Source organism: Eurosta solidaginis, chromosome 5 (assembly GCF_040869045.1).
Source record: "Eurosta solidaginis isolate ZX-2024a chromosome 5, ASM4086904v1, whole genome shotgun sequence".
Classification (NCBI taxonomy): domain Eukaryota; kingdom Metazoa; phylum Arthropoda; class Insecta; order Diptera; family Tephritidae; genus Eurosta; species Eurosta solidaginis.
In genome coordinates, this window is record NC_090323.1 from 63963776 (window position 1) to 63986470 (window position 22695).

General features: G+C 37.1%; 3 protein-coding genes across 5 annotated transcripts in view; 1 reads left to right on the forward strand and 2 right to left on the reverse strand.

Annotated features, from left to right (window-relative positions):
* mrn (general transcription factor IIH subunit 4 marionette) overlaps nt 1-22695 on the reverse strand; it is a 127076-nt gene that overhangs the window by 30486 nt on the left and 73895 nt on the right. The gene's annotated exons all lie outside the window — the stretch shown is intronic.
* The window catches only part of Cep135 (Centrosomal protein 135kDa), a 163994-nt gene that overhangs the window by 11290 nt on the left and 130009 nt on the right, over nt 1-22695 (forward strand). For all 3 annotated transcript variants that reach the window (XM_067787682.1, XM_067787683.1, XM_067787681.1), the window contains exons 2-9: nt 711-837; nt 906-1052; nt 1110-1850; nt 2495-2575; nt 6080-6204; nt 10456-11006; nt 11073-11283; nt 11351-11466. In XM_067787682.1, the coding sequence (XP_067643783.1) occupies nt 711-837; nt 906-1052; nt 1110-1850; nt 2495-2575; nt 6080-6204; nt 10456-11006; nt 11073-11283; nt 11351-11466 (2099 nt within the window). The remainder of the gene's footprint in view (nt 1-710; nt 838-905; nt 1053-1109; nt 1851-2494; nt 2576-6079; nt 6205-10455; nt 11007-11072; nt 11284-11350; nt 11467-22695) is intronic.
* LOC137252249 (uncharacterized) overlaps nt 13935-22695 on the reverse strand; it is an 82671-nt gene continuing 73910 nt past the window's right edge. The window contains exon 6 of the mRNA XM_067787693.1: nt 13935-18513. Coding sequence (XP_067643794.1) covers nt 18489-18513 — 25 coding nt within the window. The 3' untranslated portion in view covers nt 13935-18488. The remainder of the gene's footprint in view (nt 18514-22695) is intronic.

Genomic DNA, 22695 nt, shown 5'->3' on the forward strand with positions numbered 1-22695 from the left:
TTTTTGTATTCAATAATCGAATGTACTTAAATTTAAATTTTTTCTTGTCACACTTATGCTGGTATTAGTCTAGTTGAGGGGTCGACTGCTAATACGCTATCAAAAATATCGAGAGAGGTGTCAAACGACGCGTCTTGACATCAGTATTAATAATCCGAAGGCGGAATATAAAAATTTTAACTCGTTCAAAAGATATTTACGAAAAACCGAAAAATGACCCGCGGGTCCCTCCGAAACTTGAGGCGGCATCCATAGTATTTTTGCGCAGAACACCTTTCTGCGTTAGCGGTCTTCGGCCGCGCTTATAAAAAATTACCCTGGATGGGTCCAACACTATTGGAGACCAAAACTATATCCACGCAAAGGACTTATGTTCAAAATTTTTTTTTGTGGGTACTCAACATTACAACAACAACAACCACATGAAAATCGCCAACTTCAACTGCAAATATCTCGGGACAGGGATACAATTTTTCTTTTCCGCCTTCGGATTATTGTTGTCGAGGTCAATACGTGTCTTTTGACACCTTTCTCGATATTTTTGGTAGTGTATTAGCAGTCGACTCCTCAACTAGACTTACCAAAAACATATATATGTATATACTTACAACGAACTGTTGCCATGGTAAACGGATAGCTAGCAATTTGTGCCATACCAAAACACATACATGTTTCTCTCGTGTGGTATTTGATCTTTCTACTTGATTTAGGAAAAATCCTGTTGGGAATTAGGAGTTGAGCCATACAAGTGTAACAATTCGCGCCTTTTAGCTGAGTGCAATCAGCTTCATCAGCAAATTTTGAGAGAACGCGAAAGCTATGAGCAACGCATTTGTGGTACAACGATCAAGTTCATGTTCTATATAAAATATGAACTGTATTTCTCTTAATTTTTTTTATTTTAGAACTTAATCAAAAGATCCGTAATCTCTTTACGGATAAAGTCCACTTGGAGCAGCACTGCGATCAGCTGCAGCAGCAACTTGCATCTTTTTTAGCTAAACAGCAGAACGCAAATATCGCTCCCAATATGAAAAGTGCAAAAGAGAAAGGTAATGACGCAAGTTTACATATTAAATATAATGTTAGTTTTATTTATTTTCTTGTAGCAAAAAAGCCTTTTATTACAACAGTGCGCTCTGGAGAACGTATACCCGCATTAATGAATAACGAAAACATTCGTTGCACCAAATGTAATGCACAAACTACGCCAAAGCAAACCACGAATGGTTCCAATTGTGGAACAAATAATTCATTAAAATTGGAGTTGGACAAGTTTGAAGATAAAGTAAAAGATTTAACAGAACAAGTCGAATTTTATAAACGAAAAATTGAATCACGTGACCGCGAGATACGCCGTTTAAACGAATTACTAAGCGGAGGTCGTCCGCCAGCTGCTCTCGCCAAGGATTGCTGTTTCAAAGATGTGCGTGGTATGTCTGAAGATATCGAAATGCTTCAACGAGAAAAATCACAGACATTGCATAGATTACGTGAATACCAAGAACAAATGCACGAAGCTATGCAACGTGCCCTTACGCTGGAAACGCAAAATAAACAGTTACACAAGGAACTTGATGAACTCAAAGAAGCAGCCCTGGCTGTAGAGACACAAGCAAATACTGAAATAACGCAACGTGAACACGAGCTGGAAGAATTACAAAAAGAGTTGAAAAATTTACGTACCAGACAAGAGACAGTGGATGACAATAGATTGCCTTATAGTCGTAAAGTTTTTGGGGGGGCTGCTGGCGATGAAATGGGAAATGGAAGTGATTCGGAAGCTGTTGCAACTTTAAAGGCAGACAAAAGACGTTTAAATGAACGGATTAACGAACTTACACAAAGAGGTATGGAGCTTAAATGATATTGAAAGGCATTTATGGATGAAAATTTAGTTTAGTTAAGTAATTTTTGGTTGCATATTTTACATCCCCTATATGAAATATTTTAGAAAGTAGTGCAAATTTTTTTTAATTTTTGAAATGTTATGCTTTGGTGTGGACATCCACTATGGAATGGAAGTTTTAATAATATTGTACGCAGTGGGTAATATGCTAGCATGAAGATGTAAGGCTTAAAACCCTACATTCTTAAAATTTAAATTTTACATCACAGCAGCTTCATCTATACATACATGTATCCTCATTTTTCATGATTACCCTACAAAAAAATAAACTAGCAATTACAAATAATAAGCTCGCTGAAAGTTGGCTATTTTACGGAAACGCCCAAAATAACGTAACGTTAAGTCAACTATAAAAAGTTTGCAATTAAATTAGTTGCCAAGTAATGGAACTCAGAATTTTTTTCGGCAATCGCCATGAAATGGTCAGTTATTTTCAAAGAAAATAATCAAATAATAATGTACAACAGCTTATTGGATGTGTTAAGCGAAAACTTATAGTTACCTCGCAATTAGTTCTTTTGATGCAGGGTAGTTACAATATTTATGTATACAATAATATTTATATTAAAACCTTTAATTTTGCAGATGCTGAAGTAAGAGATGAAAATGATCGGCTTCAAAAGAAAATACAGAAACTGAAAGGAAAAATACATAGCATGCAGAAAGGTTAGATATTTTTCATTTCATTTCATTTATTAAAAGAAATAAATATTAGCACACCAAGATCATGTATGATCTTTTATAGTACAACAGACATTAAATAATAGGATGATAATAAAACATTCAAGCTTTAAATTTAAAACATTAACCAAACCTTTTTAAGGTATATAAAATAATATATGATGGAACCAAAACAGATTCATAATAGAAATGGTCATTACAATTCAAAAAGAAAAAAAGTTTAACATTAGCAAATATTCGCTCCCAACGCTTACGAAAAACAATTAAGAAAATAAAAATAAACTTAGTATTAAAAATAATAATAATTGACTAGAAGATATGTAGGTAAACTCAGTTTCAAATCAAGACATTCATTGACGAAAGAACGAATATATAACATTTTTAAAGTTGCCTTTACTTAAGCTATTGCGAATTGAGTTCGTAATGGAGTTCCATATGCGGATACATTGACAAAGAATATCCTTGCAGAGTTCAAATAGTTATAGTTTGGTAAAATTATGTCACATATGCGAGCAGACTGCGAGAGAGTCAACTTGATATATAAGTAACTGGGCGCTTTATCTGCCATCATACGATAAAGGAAAATGCAGTTTCTCGTTCTAAGGTAATCAGAGACATCACAACCTAACAGACGAGTCCTCTATTCAGATACATGGTCAAATCATGCTAAGCCAAAAACATATCGCGTTACATGATTGAAGGCTACATCAATTTTGTGTGCAGACCTGGAATCTAGTTTGCTGTATACACATTCCGGATAACAAATAATTGGTAAAATTAATTGTATAGCCAGCTTTCTCCTTATTCCTAGCGGGGTAAAGGCCGCCGATACTCTTAAGTTTCGTAGGGTATAGTAAACTTTACTGATGACGGAATTAACGTGATCAACACAGGACAGACTAGAATTTATGACGAACCCCAGATTCATCCCTTTGGAAACATATTTCAGACAGTTAACATTAATGTAAGGATTTGGTAGATCCTGAAAGTTAATATGCTTTTTTCAAATTGGAAGTACATACGATTTAGCACTGTTAAGGGCAAGGAGATTCGTAGATGCCCAATGGGATAAGGATGACAGGTCACTGTTAAACTTGGCACAAAGTTCAGAGGCTTGCCCAGCATCGCTGACATATAGATCTGGCTATTATCTGCGTAGGTATGTATTTGCGTATGCTGACAAGTGCTGAAGATGTTATTTATAAATGATAATAAAAAATAATAGCGGTCCCAATATAGAACCTTGGGGTACACCAGCGAGCAATGGCCTAATATCAGATAATTCCAACCCAACCTTAACACGCTGCGCTCTACCCCCCAAGTAGCTCATCATTAATTTTACCGCAGAGTCACTAAATCCGGCTTCATACATAGCAAACTATGGTTAACTGATTCAATCGAGCATACACAACAATGTTAGAATAACAATTTCCTTATCGAAGTGAAATGTGCTTTACTACAAAAATTTTAAAACAATTCTTAACTCGAATATGGTTAAAGTTATCAATGGAGCTTTCAGTGAACACAATATTTATTGATAGGTTATGAATAGTTTGACCCAACCATAGAGTGGATCAACGGTGCGTCCAGAAAGTCATCACTCAACGACTCATCAAGTGTTGTATTTGCTGAAAAAGCCCAATATGAAATATCGATCTTTTACTACTGCCTTTTCAAAACGACACAACAACCCGCGCACAAAACCAAACACTTGGCATACCTGTCCATAAAATTTTGACCTTTTTTGAGGAATGATGGGGAGCGGGAAGGTAATTTGAGTGGTAATCTGAATTCAGAAGTTCAAAGATCTTTGATTTTAAAAGGACGTTAGATTGCATAATTTTCTTCAATATAAAAATACAGTTAAAAATGCGATGTTTATAGCTTTGAATCTCTTAAAACTACGAAAAGAATATCCCCCAACGCGTTAGGGGGTCAGAATATACCCGCGGTAGGTATGCCAGTCGTAAGAGGCGACTAAAATACCAGATTCAAGAGCCCTTCAGGTTGCAAGCGCAATATATAGCTTCTCCAACCCAATTGTCAACCTCACCCATCCACGGCGAATCCTGTTTCACTAACAGACGAGGCTCTGGCGACCCCAAGCTCCTCATGGAACTTGGGGGTGGGGAGGGAGGGATGGCCTGAAGGTTTAATGTGGCCATATAAATCGTTCCCGAGATGGTCGGGCTAGCACCTTAATGGTGCTGTGTTACCGGAGCGTACCGGATCTGTATCCGGCAAAGGATCATCACATCGATAACACTCCCCAAAGCCTTCGGGGAGCAACCTTATCTCTACAACAACAACAACAACGAAAAGGATATGATGCTTTGGTACTGAAATTTTGGACTGTATGTACCAGATAAACCATTTTGCGAGTTAGTGCAATAAGAGCGATTTGAACGAGATAGATCCAGATGATGCCGGTCATTTGTTTAAGCTTCCGTCTTTAGTTTGGTGAACCGACTTTTGCGAAAAATAATGCGCAACATCGCCTTTTCAGAGCCAAATTATGTAAAACCTGGCGAAATTACTACTTTTTTCTAGTCTAAAAGAAAGTTCCCATCTCAGTGGCTATGTTAATTGTACCGATATTATATAGTGCTGAGTTGAAATTAAAGTGGATGCTAGGCGAAGAACGACGGGGCATGTTGTTGTTGCAGTGATGAAGACACGAAGGTTTTCGGGAGTGTTATCGACGTTGATGGCCCTTTTGGCATTAAGGGAGAGGAAGAGATGGGGATAGGAGGGAGAGAGAGAAAAGTAGAGGGAATGGAAAAAGAACTGACTGCGTAGAGACGGAAAAGGAAGTAAGTGTTTTTTTTACACAAATCACATTTGATTTATGTATCTTTTTTCTATAAGATCATGTTGGTAAGTGGCTTAGAATATACCAGAAGTAAGTTTGCCTGTCGTAAAAGGTGAATTAAATCCAAATCCTGTAGCCGTGTAATGGGTTTTGAACGCACCACGTTAAAGCTCCTACCAATGAAACAAGTCAACTAGCCTTGCATAGCTTGTTACGCAAATGCCCACTAGCACCTATACATATAGTATATACATTAGGGCGGGTCAAATTGTATGGGGAAAAATGGGGGAAAAAACTTCAGGTGCACATTCATGGGGCATACTGAGTAATATTGTCCATGGGACCATAGGTCTGAAATGAATTTCGAGCCTCCCTAATTTTGTTAGAAAATTTTATATCCCAATCCGAATCCGAATTTGACATTTATTTTCATGTATTTTATTTGCGAGAGCCGCTATTCGGATTGGGATATAAAACTTTCTACCAAATTGAGGAGGCTCGAAATTAATTTCAGACCTATGGCCCCATGGACAATATTACTCAGTATGACCCATAGATTCAGAAACTGGATATGCCTTTTCAACGATAAATTTGACCCACCCTAATACACATATATAGTCTAATACCTTCCTTATTACCTCAATCATATTTTCTTCGTTCATTACACTCGCAAAAAGAGCTTCAAGACAATTTACAACAAAAAGAGCAAATAATGGATGGAGAAAAATTAAGAATAAAGGCTGAACGTGACTTTTTCCAAAAAGAATATTTGCGCCTTATAAGCAAAGCTGGCTCAGAAAAGGTAAATCGATGTACATACATAGATCAGGGGACATTAGAGCGTATCACGGAAAAAAATTTGTGTGCTCTTCGCAGCCCAAGCGGCCAAAGTGACAAGGTTAAACTCTAGCCAAACGTAGTTTAAATTTTCACCGAAAAAGCGGACCTTAAAGCCCCATCACGTAAGCAGTTTTTCATATAGATGCGTTTAACTCAATCTTATGCATTATGAGTACATTGCACGTATTTTTATGGAGAACGGTACAGGGGCGGATCCAGCACGATTTGGGAGGGGGAGATTTAAGTCAACTTTTTAAGTAAGATAAAGTGACCTTAAAATTTTTCATACAAACACATATGCATATCTGCACTCGTTTACAAAAGTCATCATCACTCAGATTTTTCCAGTTTTTACTAAGTTTTGCTTCGACCTTCATTATTTTTGATATTTTTATAAAAATATGTATTATAATATAATACCAACAATCCAAATATACACTTAAGACTTTTTAGAAAATTCGGGAAAATTCCGCGAATTTTCATGCAAATTTTTAGCTTTCAGTAAGAATTTTTAGAATTTATCTCTCAGAAAAATTCTAAAAATTCTTACCGAAAAGCTGAAAATTTGCATGAAAATTCGCGGAATTTTCCTGAATTTTCTAAAAAGTTTTAAGTTTCTATTTGGATTTTTGGTGTTATATAACAATACATATTTTTATAAAAATAGCGACAATAACTTAGGTCGAGCCAAATTCCTCCAGTCTGGTTCTTTGTACGGAAGCGAGAGCAAAAGTGATAAAAAAATAGATTTGTTTGCGCCACTAAAATATATACTTAAACCAAGACCGATTTACAAAATTATAGATTTTTCTCCAAGATATCACATTGCAATGCATATTCAGGCGGCTCTTTAGCTGAAGTTCAGCCGATATCAAAACTATGAAACAATAGGATCACTTAACACACGTTCTCAGATTTTTTAGCACAAAGAAATAATTATCACAGTATTTTAAGACGGATCCAGACATTGCTAAATTGACAAATAAACGATTGAATAAGCAGGCCTGAACCGCGATAAAAAATAAATAAAAACAAATATATACTTGGCGCGATTTATCTCAGAAAATATTTAGGCTGAGCTTCGCTTCAAGTTTGCACCTTTTTAGTTTTTCCTACAAATATACGTGACGGGGCTTTAATTTTTTATGCCGACTCCGAACGGCACCTGGAAGGCAGAAGGGTTCTGAGAAGGGTCACTGAGAAGGGTTTTAATGGCAGAAACTGTCGAGGGGCGACCCCGCTTAGAAATGCTTTTTTGTAATTGAATGAACTTGTTTCTTAAATTTTGATGTTGCTTTTGCGCGGGTCTTGAACCCAGCACCCTCGGTGTGGTAGCGGAGTACTCTACCACTACACCACGGCGCCGCCAGAGTCTTGAACCAGCAAAAGCAATAAGTTAAGCTTAAATTCCGGTTAATTAATTATAAGATGAAAGTAACAAGTATTCACTTTGTTTTGGGAAAACCCTCATTTTTTATTGATCTTGATGAGAAAGTTTATATTTCATGAAAAATTTACACTTATTGTGAACCCTAAACAACCTGTTGGAAAGGATATCTTATTATTCCGTTTTTCGTGTCGTGTATTGAAAGCTCTTATACAGGTTTAGAAACATTAAAAATGTGTCGATTAGGCTAATTCACGAATATTTTTATTAGTTATCTTAGCTGAAAAATACTAATTTTTCCACATTTAAGCAACTCTCCACATTGTTTATAAAGTAAGAGCCCTCGACTTTCAAAGAATTTCTGCTGCATTAACCGAATTTCGGACAGGAGGAGGATAGGTTCCATCAACTACTAAGAGCTGCCCAAAGAACTATAGGTTGACTCAATTTTACATATTTTTTTATCTTTATGTAGAATTATGTATAGTATAAGTCAGAGCGTGCCACAATTCCCAAAATAATGGAGATTTCCTGGCGTGAATGTATTACTGCTGCCAAATAGTAACACATTAACGCGATGTAGGGACTGAAATTCGCGAAGGCCTATATATATCATTTTTTGTGACATTTTAAAAATATTGGTCCTCCTTTTGTTTTTTCAAAAGGAATTTTTGTGCAGAAAAAAGATGTGGTGTGGCAAACGTGATCATGAAATAGTGACCAAGGCTGCCAAATTTCAGCGAAAAGTACGCAGTTCTTTCTTCAAATACCAGAATGGTACATTTTTTCTGCTGCTTTTACCCACAGCGAAACAAATGGAAATTGGAAATGAATATATATATAAACTATTCATTTCACAAAATATTTCAACCGAAATATTATAAATTGCACATCTTGGGAGGGGGGAGGGGGCGATTGGGACGATCTTATAGATTATACGCACATAAAAGCTAAAAATTTAAAAATTTTATATGTAATTAAAACAAACTTTTATAAATTTCATAAGTTCCAGATCAGAGCGGGGGGCGATTGCCCCTCTCGCATCCCCCCTCTGGATCCGCCACTGGAACGGTAGATTGAGCGACACTGGTGCCATCTGACATGAAAAAGTAGCCAACTTGCAACTTTTGTTGAAGCAAAGAATAAGAAGAAGAATTTGACAATTGCTTTGGTTAGAGGGCTGGCACACTTTGCAAGTGAAATTATTTTTCCCACTCATTGCTAAATTTTCTAACATTTTTCGCAATTAAAAACTTCAATATAAGAAATGAAGCTTTCTACGTTTACGCTTATACTTTATATGGACTGCTAAGCGTTAAACTTTATCTAATCTTCTGAAATTGCTGCGCATAAAATTAGTACTCCCAAATTTCAATACGCATTATACTCAGATGCAACTGAAATATGTGTCTATGTTTCACCTCTACAAGTGGTGTGTGTCCACTATTATCGCAGCCGATTCAGCTATATGTTTTACACTATGGCCACCAGAGGTTTGAGTCTGCGCTTTTCGGTACAACATGTTCGGTAACTAGTTGCCGCTAGATGGGTCTACTAAGCATACGCGTGTAAAAAAAACGACAAATATGTTAGCAAGTATTTTTGTTGTATAGGGAGAATGTTTATAACAGTGCTTCGGGAAATTTTGTATGTGAATGGGCAAGGTGAAATAAACTTCAATTGCTGAGTCTGAAGTTCCTTCATATTTATAAACGCAAAATCTTGGTTGATTATGGCGATGTTATTGGAATGCATAAGCTTGTGTTAAACACATTTATATTAAAAATTTAATTGTGCTGCGACCTTTACTATCATAAATGAGCAAAAATACTTTTCTGTACCGCGTAAAAACAGCATGATTTAATTTTCATAATAATTTCTGTATTTCATGTAGAATTTTGTGAATGGTTCAGTTTTTGAAGGCAAAAAGATATTTAGACAAAATGAGAATTTGGCTGAGAAAGGCCATTATTGTGGGCGTATAAGGTATCGAAAGCAATTTCCCTCTGGTTTCGAAATTCTCCTAAGGCAAGTGACTCTCTTTGGAAATATCTTCAAATATGTCGTAATACGCTCTAAAGGCCCTGGCAAAGTTGACGTATCCATATCCATATAAAACAGCTGATCCAACCAACCTTATGGAAATCAATGTAACTGGACAATGGTGCCATACCATAACGCTAACTCGATTACATTGATTTCCATACGGTAGGTTCGATCAGCTGTTTTATCTGGTTATGGCTTTATGGTTATAAGTCACCATTAATTCGCCCTTAATGTACATACACACATATTAGGGTGTCCGTTTTTTACCCATTTTTGTTTTTTTTTTTGTTTTTAAGATTAAAAACAAATTACTCTGTGTGAAAAAAAATTTAATATACTTACGAGTTTAGAAAAAGTACATATCCAGGATTTTGAAAAGACCCTCCAAATCTGGGCTTAGGGTTTTTTGACCCCTAACTCCAGACTTGGAATAATAATTCTTTTTGAGTCTTTAAACCAAAACAGTTGTGTACTCGAGAGCTTCATTGAGTTTCGGAAAAATAATCGGCGTTCATGTCGTGTGAACGAAGAAACAGAGATTAGGTAAAGCAAGGAGTCAATCAGTTTTAGCTTGTACTTCAAGCACCCATGCGTGAATTCTGAGCTCAAAAATTCTCCATATATGTACACACTACAAAAAAAGTAGCGTTTGTACTCGCGTTGTACACCACTGAACTAAAATGATAAGGGCGTTTCGAAAAAATCGAAGTGGGTAAATAAGGCACACCCTAATACATACGTACTACACAATAACCATTTAAATCACTTTCCCACACTCAGGAAGTAGAATTTTTACAATCACAAATTAAATCCAAGGACGATGAACTTCGTCTGCTACGCGCCGAGCTTTGCCTGCGCCAACAAGAACGCCTAGGCACAACAAATGTCGCTACAAAAACTACATCCATTGGACGTTGCAATTTTGCGCAAGTGCCACCAATTAGCGAACGTTCAAATCCTTCTACAAACTCAGCTAATAGTGCTGCGGCCAGTGATTGCGTACAAGCGGTAGTTTTGCGTGCTGCGCGTGAACGTGATTGTGTACGAGCTGAATTGGAACGTGTGCGATGTGAACGTGATACGTTGCGCGAAAAGCATGTATCTATGCTCCAAGCTCAAGCGAGGGAAACAGAAAAATCACAAACCCATGTTAGTGAATTGAACGCGCGTATAAGACAATTGGAGCGCGAGAATCGTGAATTGAATTCGGCACGTTTGCCTAGTGAAACGCATATTGTCTTATTGAAGGAGGAGATTGACGAGTTAAAGCGGCGACTTTTCGCATTACAGGAAGAAAATTCTAAGCTACGCACAACACAAAATCAGTTAAAGTGATTATTTTCACAGAGAATATAGAAAACGCCAGCTGACGTACTTGCTTTTTTTTTTTTATTAAGGATTTTAAATGAGCAAACAGAACGTACGCTGCAGGAATATCAGAGTAAGTTAACCATAGCTGAGCATCAGCTACAGACCGCTGATACACGGTTAAATGATTTGGATACAAATAGAGAGACCACAAACCGTGAAGCTACACTGCTACGTAACGAGGTTGCTGCTTTAAAAAAGACTTACGTGTCGTTAGAGAATGAGAAAGATAAACTTTTGGTATGTAATTTCATTTACCATTCGAACGTGTTCAAATACAAGTGTTTAATTTTTGCCTTGGGTGTAGATACAATTGGATGCTAAAACTGAACGAGTGTACCAATTGGAATTCGATCTTAAAATATGCAAAGAAAAACGTTTTGCGTTAGAGAAGGAAGTCAGAGATTTGGAAGAGAAATTAAGGTAATTTATAATTCATAGCTCAAAATTTGGTTGCGTTCCGAATTCGCCTTACCACATCAAATCTGTACGACGTACAGTGTACGTATACCGCACAAACTAGGCGTTATATGTTGGGAAACCCTCAGTGCCCAAACTCAGGTTTCTCAATCATATGTACGTACATTTCAGTTTCACAACCTACATAAATGATATCCTTTACATATTCCGACAAATTTTGTACCCACAAATGAGCCTATACTTTTCTAAATGCTTTCTGTGCACCGAATCTGGCGTTAAATTTTCTAAGTTTTTTCTAAGTTGGTTCTTGTTTTCAAAATATTTGTACGGAAACGTGTGAAAACACGCTGTTTAATCTATATTCATTGCGCTGTTTGGTCAAGGCGAATTCAGTACCAGATGTTGTTGTCCCAACATCTGATTGCTTCTTCTTGATTATTTGTTATACAACGCCTTGTGCAGCAATATGTCACTTAATCGAAATCAAGGAAAAGTTTCTTTTGACTTGACATTCTTCTGCACGGCGAGGTGGTTGAGTTCGCTTTGCAACTATGTGGTATGGATTTGCCTTGCTGTTTGGTCATGGACATGTATTTTCAAGGCGAATCCATACCAAGTGGTGGCAAAGCAAATTCAACCATTTCGCCGTGCAGAAGAATGTCAACAAAAGAAAATGTTCATTGATTCTAATTAACTGACATGTAGTCAAGGCGAATACATACCAGGTGGTGGCAAAGCGAATTCAACCAATTCGCCGTGCAGAAGAATGTCAAGTCAAAAGGAAATTTTCATTGATTTCGATTAACTGACATGTTGTAGTACCAGGCGTTGTATGGAAAATAATCAAGAAGAAGCAATCAGCTGTTGGGATAACAACACCTGGTACTGAATTCGCCTTGGTTGTAGTACAACGCGTTGTATGGAAAATAATCAAAAAGAAGCAATCAGCTGTTGGGATAACAACACCTGGTACTGAATTCGCCTTGTGTATTTTCAATAAAAACACTCATATGAAGGCGAATTCATTACAAAGTGTTTTTATCCCAACAGCTGATTGCTTCTTCTTGATTATTTTCCATACAGCGCCTTGTACTACAACATGTCAGTTCATTGGAATCAATGAAAATTTTATTTGACTTGACATTCTTCTGCACGGCGAATTGGTTGAATTTGCTTTGCCACCACCTGGTATGGATTCGCCTTGCTTCATATATAGTACACGAGGTATGACAATTAAGTGCCGGGGACAATAATTTGCGTATAAAAAACAAGAAAATGAAGTTTTAGAAAAAATGTTACTATCAACCTGCACCAAAGTCTCCCTCTAATTGTACACAGGGATTTCAACGTGTCTGCTAGAATGGAAGCACTTTTGGTAGTACTCCGAAGTTAGCCCGTTTAGCATCACGGTTATAGCTTATTATACCTCCATTTCCTTTGAGGAGCGACTTCATCTTGAAGTATAGAAAAAAGTCGCAGGAATCGGGTAGGTGAGGCAACGTTGGGATGCCTTTGTTTGCCAAAAACTCTTGCACAACGAACGAGGAATGGGCCTGTGAATTGTCGTGATGCAATATCGAGCCCCGAAAAATACGTGCCCGCACCCTGCAAAAATCGCGAGTACTCCATGCATGCATGTATGGAGTACTCGCTGTGGACCAAGCGAGTGCTCCAAAATTAACCACAATTCATACAAAAAATATGGTCCAATTAACATTGCGATGTCCTAGGACTGGACCATATACTCCAGTTCCGCATTACATCAGAGTAATCCATGTAGTACCCACAGTCCAATAAACATCGTGTAGTGATTACAATCGTTAAAAACGAGCAATGATCAGCTTACAATATGTTCGTGTAGAAACATGAGTTGGTCCATTGCAGCATTACAGTAGAGTATAATGGTATGTACTCCAGTGGACCACATGATCCAACGATTTTTGCAGGGTAGCCTCCAAAACGCCAACGTAGATTTTTCCAGTCACTGCCTGGCTAGCGGGAACATATTCACTGTGAATGATGCCATGCACTGAAAGAAAAAGACTGGTAAAATCAACAGAAATACGGGTCAATTCAACCAAAATTTCTGTCAATTTTTATCCATCGCAACAAGATGTTGAATCAACTGCGCACAAATCTTGATTCGTAATTGACCGTTTTAGTAGTCAAATAAACAAAAAAAGTTGTTTCATTATACTTTACCCATACTTTTGTTAAATTAACAATTATTACTGTCGCTCTAGGAATACCAATCAGAACTGTTAATATGAAAGGGGTTTCTGTTCTTTTGAAATTACCAGTGCATACTGTTAAATTAACCGAGTTTATTAGTGAAATGCCACTACTAGCGAAATCTATTGAAATAACAGATATTTCTGTTTTTTCTAGATTAATAGCGTAAACTTTTACATCAACAGAGTTTTCTGTTCATATGACATTAATACCTGTGGAAAAAATAAAAGCCGGATAAATATATATTTAAACTGCGTAGTTTTTTTTATTTGTATAAATTACACATAAGTACATTTCATTTCTAATGATTTTGTTGCTATATTTAGCAATATTAATTAATATAATAATAATTTAAATCTGAATTCAAATAAACAAAACTTGTTCCGAATTACCATCGACAGCTTTGTACGAAAGTATGTTGCCATATATATACGTAAATATGTGAATACATAAATACGCATAATTGTTACACATATGTTTGCTATATACATTAGACTGGGTCGATTTATTAACCGATATCGCGCCATCGATTTTTCGATAGGATTTGGGCTAAGGAAAAAAAGTTTCACTACGCATACCCAAAAAAATAATTTTTGAGCCTGCCAAATTTAATTTTTTTACTTTTTTCAACTTTGATTTTTAAGGTTTTTTTCATGACCTACTAAAAAAATTTCATTTGAAACTAATTTTTTGTTGTTTTCCCGATTTTGTGGTTTTCTTATTTTGGTGTTTTTTTTAACAAGTGGCACCATCGTCATAAGTACAAAGTAGAGAGCGCAGTGAGCCTAAAATTCTCTTTGAAATTTGCTCATGCATTAACTGTTGTTCGCTGTTGAAATGACCAGTGAGATCAGTTGTGTTAACAGAAAAGTCAGTTAGATTGTTTAGAAATCTGTAATTTTTTTAAGAATTTTGTTAACATAAGAGTGGCAATTTCTCTTCTGTTTAAATGACTAAACTAATTTGTTCGCTTGACAGAGAGCTCAGTCGAATTAACCATAATTCGAACATTACCAGTTTTAAATTATAACTGAATTCCCAGAACTTAATTGCCAAACCACGTATACAAAGACCAACAATTTCCTTTGAGGGTGTCATTTTAGCATCTGAAGGATCTCCTTCACAACTCGTGTTATTGCAATTTCGAGTTCATTAGCTGAGGCATGTTACGCACGTTATAACTGTATGTAGGTGACCTCATCAAAAACAAACAATTTTTTTTGTCATTTAAGAAAAAATGTACCATAACAATAAAAAGATGTTAGGCCTTGAGCTCGATTTGATTCCGCGATTTTACAAATCAGTAGGCCGATATATGTAACAGCAAAAAAAGTTTAAGCAGGTAATAAGGAATTCGTTTAGGTTATCATATCGTCGGCTTATAATCATTACCCTCCATCAGTAATTTTAACGATAACACTGTGCAACGGCCGACTGGGTATTGGACCAAACCCACTTTTTTGTAGAGATTGAGGCTTATGTAGACAAAGTACTATCTCCGTTTTTCGAAGTTAGCCTCCAAAAAATAGATATCGGCTTTCGAAGTTCGAAATTCTACATTTCGAAATTTTATTTAATTTTTTTTTATTAACGCGTTCAGCAAATTAAAAAAGTAAAAAATGTGGTCGTAGTCCGCCTTTTTCTTTTATTTGAATGGCTGATTTCTTTTTTTTGAAAAATTACAGTCTGAGCAATTCCAGTGCAGAGTATGTGCAGACATTTTCATGGGACTATCTGAATTTTCACCTCGTATAACAGCTGTTATAATAAATTTCTCAAAAAAAGAATTCAAGCCTTCAACTAAGGGAAAAGAGCGGACCACGACCACATTTTTACTTTTTTAATTTGCTGAACGCGTTAAAAAAATAAAATTTCGAAATGTAGAATTTCGTAAGCCGATATCTATTTTTTGGAGGCTAACTTCGAAAAACGGAGATAGTACTTTGTCTACACAAGCCTCAATCTCTACAAAAAAGTGGGCTTGGTCCAATACGCAGAAAAAAGTTGATTTTGTCTCATGGTGTAATGGGTGGAAAAATCTCTGACTAACCTTTCATAAATAACATTAATCTCAGGTTTAAAATTTAGCTCAAATAGTAATATGTAATTCCCATTTTGAAAATTTTGTATCAGCAACAAAGTATTTATTCATAAGAGCCGTCACTCGATGCTTTGGCATCAACGAAGCAACCAACTCATGCCGAATATTTTCTCAAGGAAGTTTTGGCAAGTTTTGGTTAACCGCATGTTATATATTTGAGTAATTCCGGTTTTTGGAAATACCTTGAGAAAACATCGAGTAAAAAAGCAGGCCCTAATATGATAACGGAGTATTTTTACAATTTAAAAGTATCGAGATGTAATTATGTTTTCGTTAGGCCTCGATGCGCTGCTACCTTTATTTAGATCGATTGTGCTTGACTTTTCTGCCTTTAACTGTTTCCATATCACGACTAAGAGTCACGTCACCTAAATGAGAGAGAAAGAGGCCTTGCCCGAGCGAAGCATTCGCAGAGAATGTGAACCGTTGTTTCATCCTCCAGCTCATAAAGCGACAGATTTGTGTATTGGATAGATTTAATTTACTTAGTTGATATCGTAGACTAAAGTGTTCCGTTGTTGTTGTTGTAGCAGTGCTTCGCCCCATCCAATAGGTGCGACCAATCACAAAATTCCATCAATGTTCTCTAACGGGAGTCCAAGGAAACTTGCTGTTTCAACAGGGGTGGGCCATAATGAGAGAGGTGTTAGAGGCGTTGGTTCCACAATACAGTTGAAGAGATGGTTGGTGTCACGTGGGAACTCATTACAAGCAGGACATACATTTTGTATGTCGGGGTTTATTCTGGATAGGTAAGATTTTAACCTGTTACAGTATCCAGATCGAAGTTGAGCTAGAGTGACGCGCGTTTCCCCAGGGAGGGGGCGTTCCTCCTCTGCTAGTTTTGGGCAATATTCTTTAAGTACTGGATTCACCGGGCAATTCCTGGCATAGAGGTCCGACGCCTGTTTGTGGATTGCACTGAGGACCTGCTTGTGCTTTTTTGCTTCATACGGCTGTGTTCTCAGGTGCCGTATTTCCTGATAATGCTTACGGAGATGACCCCTTAAGTCCCTAGGTGGTGTAGCCTCATCAATCAGATGTTTGGGATGCCCAGGTTTCTGGGTGTTCAACAGAAACTGTTTGGTTAGCATTTCATGTCTCTCCCTAATGGGGAGTATTCTCGCCTCATTATGTAGGTGGTGTTCTGGAGACATAAGAAGACAGCCCGCAGCGGTTCAGAGGGCGGTATTTTGGCAGGCGTGTAGCTTCTTCCAGTGAGTAGTCTTTAGGCTTGGCGACGATATCGGGGACGCGTAGCATGCAATCGGCTGGCCAATTCCTTTATAAGTGGTAATGAGCGTTTCTTTATCTTTACCCCAAGTACTGCCAGCAAGAGATTTGAGGTGTCCCGTATAGAACCCCGCTTTGCTCGGTAGTCTGCCTGTTCATTACCTTTATGTCCTTGATGCCCGGGAACTCATCCTAACAAAACCTTGTGTTTGTTTTCGAGATCATTTAGCTTAGGAGAAACGAACTGAGGCTCGATACGACGAGTGCAGTTGCTCGGGTTTTGTGTGAATGCCACCTTAACCTCTGGCCACCTGTTTGGAATTTAACCGAGAAGTAGAGATGCCTTATATAGGATGGAGCTATATGGCTTACTCTCTGCAGTTACATACAGGGATAGACCCCATGCTTCTGGTGATTTGAATGAGCTGAAAGTGGACAAAGCTCATTAAGTGTTAATAGCGTGATGGTAAAAAAAGAAATGTCTGAAGTGCGAGCGAAATCTGGTTATCTGCTTGCTTTACCGAATCTTAGTCGCTGCTCTCACCCGAAATGTATGTTAAAATCGAATAGCTTTTTTGGAGCTCTATGAAGCTTTTGAGGGTACCCCTACTAGAATCGATGATGAAGATCTAGTTAGCCCGATTTTTGGATTTTCTACAAAACAACTTGTCGCGTGCGATATTCATATTGTAACGAATTTAAGGAAATTCCGCTTATTTGAAACATTCTGCCAACGTTCGAATCGCTAAATTGTAGAATAAATAACTCCAATATTCAGTAATGCAAAATGGTCTTTATTAGACTACTTTGAGAGTACTTCACAATAACACTTATACTTCACAACTAATAGCGTGCTTAAATCAAACCGATTCGTGATTACTCAGCTTGCGCTGATTTTATACCCTCCGTTGCTTCATTCGTATATTTCTACTAAAGTATAGACGTTTCGCCTTCTAGAACTGCTGTATCTCCTGCTTGGTAATTGAGCTACATATATGCGTGTGTATGTGTGAGTAAAAACTTCGGCTGACGACTACATCTGTGTGGGTGAGGTATCTCTTCGTTGTCTTGTACATAAGTGTGGCTAGCTTTAATGTGTACGTGTACATAAGAGTGGCTGCTTCATGTTTTTGTTGTTGCGTGATTATTAACTAGCCTAGTGATGCCAACATTCGCCACAATATGTATAACACGAGTGCATCGCTTGCGTTAGTTTAATAGATCTAAGAATATTTTTTATATAGTATATATTTTATTTCAAATGGCACGAAAATCGCAAACTCACAATAACAATAATTTTATGCTTAACAATTTATTTTAAATTAATTACAATTCTTAGTTAATGCAATGTTACAAAAGAACGGTAAGTTTATATTACAAACTTTTCATTTATATTCTGCTTGATAATCACATATAAGTATTAATTATTAGTTTGTCATACATGTCTGATTTATCCGTGTTATCCGAAAATATCTAAGAACCATCTAAAATGATAGAAAGAATAAGCAAATCGAAAAATATTTTCAATTTCAATTGTATCTACAATCGTCAAAGAATACCAGATGTTTGAAACAGATCATGGCTTGAAACATAGAAACATGCAGAGAAAAGTTTCGGAAGTGAATTAAAAGCAACTATTTAAGTATTTAAAATAACTTTAGTCAACAACAAAGTACGATTAGGATTATATTTCGGCGGTAAAAACTTCAAACACCATTCAAAAAAGAACTCAATTTAAAGAAAATTTCACTCAAACTCAATGAATGAATAGAATCGAGGTGAATCCATGATTCAATTACTAGAGGTTGGTTCTTCAATGACGGCAGAGCTTTGACACTCCCAAATCAAAAAAATTGGACGGGTTGCTTTTACGAAGTAAGGAAAGCGGATAATAATTCAATCCCCTTTAGCGAAAATTGTAGTAGAAAAGTACCTTTAGTAGTATATTAGTAGTGATAATAAATTTGTAAATGCCAACAGGTTTTGGAGGAAATAATTCTATTTCTACAAAATATTTCGCGATTTGATAAAGAGCTATGTTGGTTAGAATTTTATTCAAAAATACACTATACCAAAATTTGTTTCAAAAATTCCCTATATGAGCATAAGTTCAATGCATTTTGACATAAGAGGGAGTTATTGAAAAGCATTCTGGGGCGTTCTTTAATCTAATTCTAATATAGGGCGTTTTTGTGACAAATCATGAAATGGGAAGTTTTTGAAAAATATTTTAAGATAGGACGATATTGAAAAGGCAGCCCACATGGTCTGAAAAAAAAAGAAAGAAAATGGCTCATTGTCTTAGAACTTTATATTCCGGTCTTGACTTTCAGTCAGAGTTCAGCTTTTATGCGGTCCTGCTACACAGGGAGTATTCACCTTTTTATTCTGAAATTTCGGAAAGCTCTTTTACGTTAAGTATTCATGGAAGTGTTCTGGATACACCGTTAATTTAGAATATTCGGAACACGTTCGTTTGATACTACCTCACGAGGTCCGAATATACATACATAATATTCCAAATATAAACCGATTCCGCAAATTCTTAAATGGAGACGAATGTTCCGAACATACGGAATGAATAAGTTAACATGCTCAATGAGTACATGTCGTTATGGCATCTCCATTATTCATTTTTACGTGAATCGATTTACTAGTCGAGTTTTTGACGTTGAACGATGAATTTTGAATTGTTTTAGGTTTCGTATGTTCATAGGTCTACGAAAGTGCCCGATTCCTTGGTGTCCGTACTTTTCATAAAACCTATGTTTAGCCACACTAATAGATCATGGCATAGTTAATAAATTCATCATAAAATTAAAATAAATGTTCTAAGGAATTATGCAGTTCAGCACTTATCGGGTATTTATAAACTGATTCTTCCTATTTCTACTACTAACATTTTTCGAAAAATTGCAAAGAAACAACACAGTTAACGGATGTCAAATCGATTTGGGAGAAAAATAGCTGCAATTGTCAAAAAATTTGTCAGTCGAGCAAACCTCTTGTGATTGAATCATGAGGTGAATCTATACAAGGCAAGGCGAATCTATACAAGGTGATGGTAAAGCGAATGCAACCCAATTTGCCGTGCTGAAGGATGTCAAGTCGAAAGAAATTAGAATGAATTTCGATAAGCTGACACCATGGCGAACCTATATGTACAAGGTGATGGCAGAAGAATGTCAAGTCAAAATAAAATTTTCATTGATTTCAACTTATTGAAGTACAAGGCGTTGTATGGAAAATAATCAAGAAGAAAGAGTCAGCTGTTGGTACCGAATTCGCCTTGGAATAGAATAGAACATGATTCAAGGCGAATCCGTACCAGGTGGTGACAAAGCGCATTCAACCAATTCGCCGTGCAGAAGAATGTCAAGTCAAAAGAAAATTTTCATTGATTTCGATTAACTGACATGTTGTAGTACAAGGCGTGGTATGGAAAATAATCAAGAAGAAGCAATCAGCTGTTGGGATAACACCACCTTACTGAATTCGCCTTGGCATGATTTAATTTTTTTTTTGACATACCAGCTTAAGTTATGAAAAGTTGTAACCAATTTGGAACACCAAAAACCAGCTTGTTTTGAACCACCAGGTGCATAAATAGGGGGAACATTTCCAGCAGTGACAAAAGGTACTTTTGAGTCAAAGTGCAGTTGGCAGCTTTTACCGCCGTTGACGATATGATTCATTGCGAATAGCTGCATCGTAATTTATTTTTTTTTAATTATAATTCCTTTTCTTGCTAATTTACATAAAACTCGAGCTGCGGGTTTAAAAATGATTCCCACGGTTTTATAGCAAGTTGCATGCTGAAAACGGCAGAAGCAGAAACGCGTTGTTTTTGTTTTTTTTTGTGGCTGTAAAGACACTCCCCGAGGGCTTTGGGGAGTGTTAATGATATTCATGGTCCTTTGCTGCATATTGATCCGGTACGTTCCGGTAACAAGCACTACTAAAGCACTACTCCGACCATCTCGGAAACGATTTAATATGAGCGCATTAAGCCTTTTTGGCCATCCCGCCCCCACCCCTTAGTTCTGGGAGAAACTTAGGATCCCCAGAGCCATGCCTGCTAAATATGTGTGTATGATACATTGATGTTTATAACAGGATTCGCCTCGCATAGACGAGGTTGACAAGTGCGTTCCGAAAACGCGTGAGTGCAAGGAGCTTAAGCTGCTAGCCATCTGGAATAACGCCGGCAAATTTTACCAAAACATTCGCCAACAGACAAAAGGTTTTAAGCCCGGGAAAACTGCTGTAAAAACGAAAACGGTGACCTGGTAACCTATGTCCAGAGAGTGCTTAGATAAATGGAAGAATCGATGAAAAACCCAGGGATAATAGAATTAATGTTCCCTCACTCGACTTTGACGAAGTGAGAATAGCATTAACCAGATTAAAAATTAGCAAGGCAGCGGGCGCTGCTAGATTGCCTGCGAAATGAAGATCATGCTCTACAAGTCACTCATCATACCCATCCCAAAAAATGGCGCAGAAGCATGGACACTGGCAACATCTGATGAGAGCAAAGTTCCTAGAAAGATTTACGGACCTCTACGCATTGGCGAGTAACGAAGAAGATTTAATGATGAGCTGTACGAGCTTTACGCCGTTATCAACATAGCCCAGCGATTTAAAACATAGCCGCATTAAATTCCATTAGTGTTACCAACTGGCACCAATTAGCCAAACGACTGGCGCGACTTGTTGGCCGCTCAAAACCGTTTAAATGGTTAAACGCCAATTAAGTAAGTGGTTGCTTCTGCGGTGTAGAATATGTCCGTGTAGGTGCACTGAAGCTCTCTTTCTATTTATCTCTGTATCCTTCTGTCGTGACCTAACGCGCAAAACGGGCTTTTTACATTGCCCAGATTCAAAGTAGGCGCCTAAGGTCTTGCTAAACTACTGCTGTGACTCAGTTTAATTTTGATGTTCATCGACTGCTAAGTTGAATATTATCATATCCCGCGTACGGTTTAGAAAACCTATATGCACAAACTTTTAAAAAACGCCCTTTATCACAATATGTTTGAAGTCAATGCTACCACATAACGCTCTTTTTCAGAATGCGAAATTGAAGATCGGCCAATCTAAGAATTTGATCTGAGAGGGGGCGTTTTCTAATTGGCCTCAGATGCATTGCGATATTGTACTCTGGCATCGATGTGTACAGCTGCGCTCACTAAAATAGTAGTATATAATTGTCAAATGCAATGAAGGTTGAACTTTTTTTTAAATCATGATCTCTAGGGTATAACCCGTTACCGTGTTATTTCCAAAACATTTTTTCATTGAGATGGCATCTTCAGAGTATTTGGGTGATGTTACCAAATTTGGCGACTTTAAAGCGACCCCGCATAGAAAAACTTTATACTAATTGAAACAACTTTTTCTAAATTTTTTATGTTAGTTTGCCCGGGAGTTGAAGCCAAGATCTTCGGTGTGGGAGGCGGAGTACTCTGCCACCACACCACGGCGGCCGCCGTTTATTTTCACACAGTGGAACATATAATAGCGATGACTACCTCGGTGCCAAATTTCAATATGAGACCTCAGCGGCTTTTGATTCACAGCTTAAAAACTTATAAAGTTTCTTCTTCAAAATGTGGGCTGTGGCGGGGCAAAATTTTATCAAAATTTTTATTTATCGCCACACA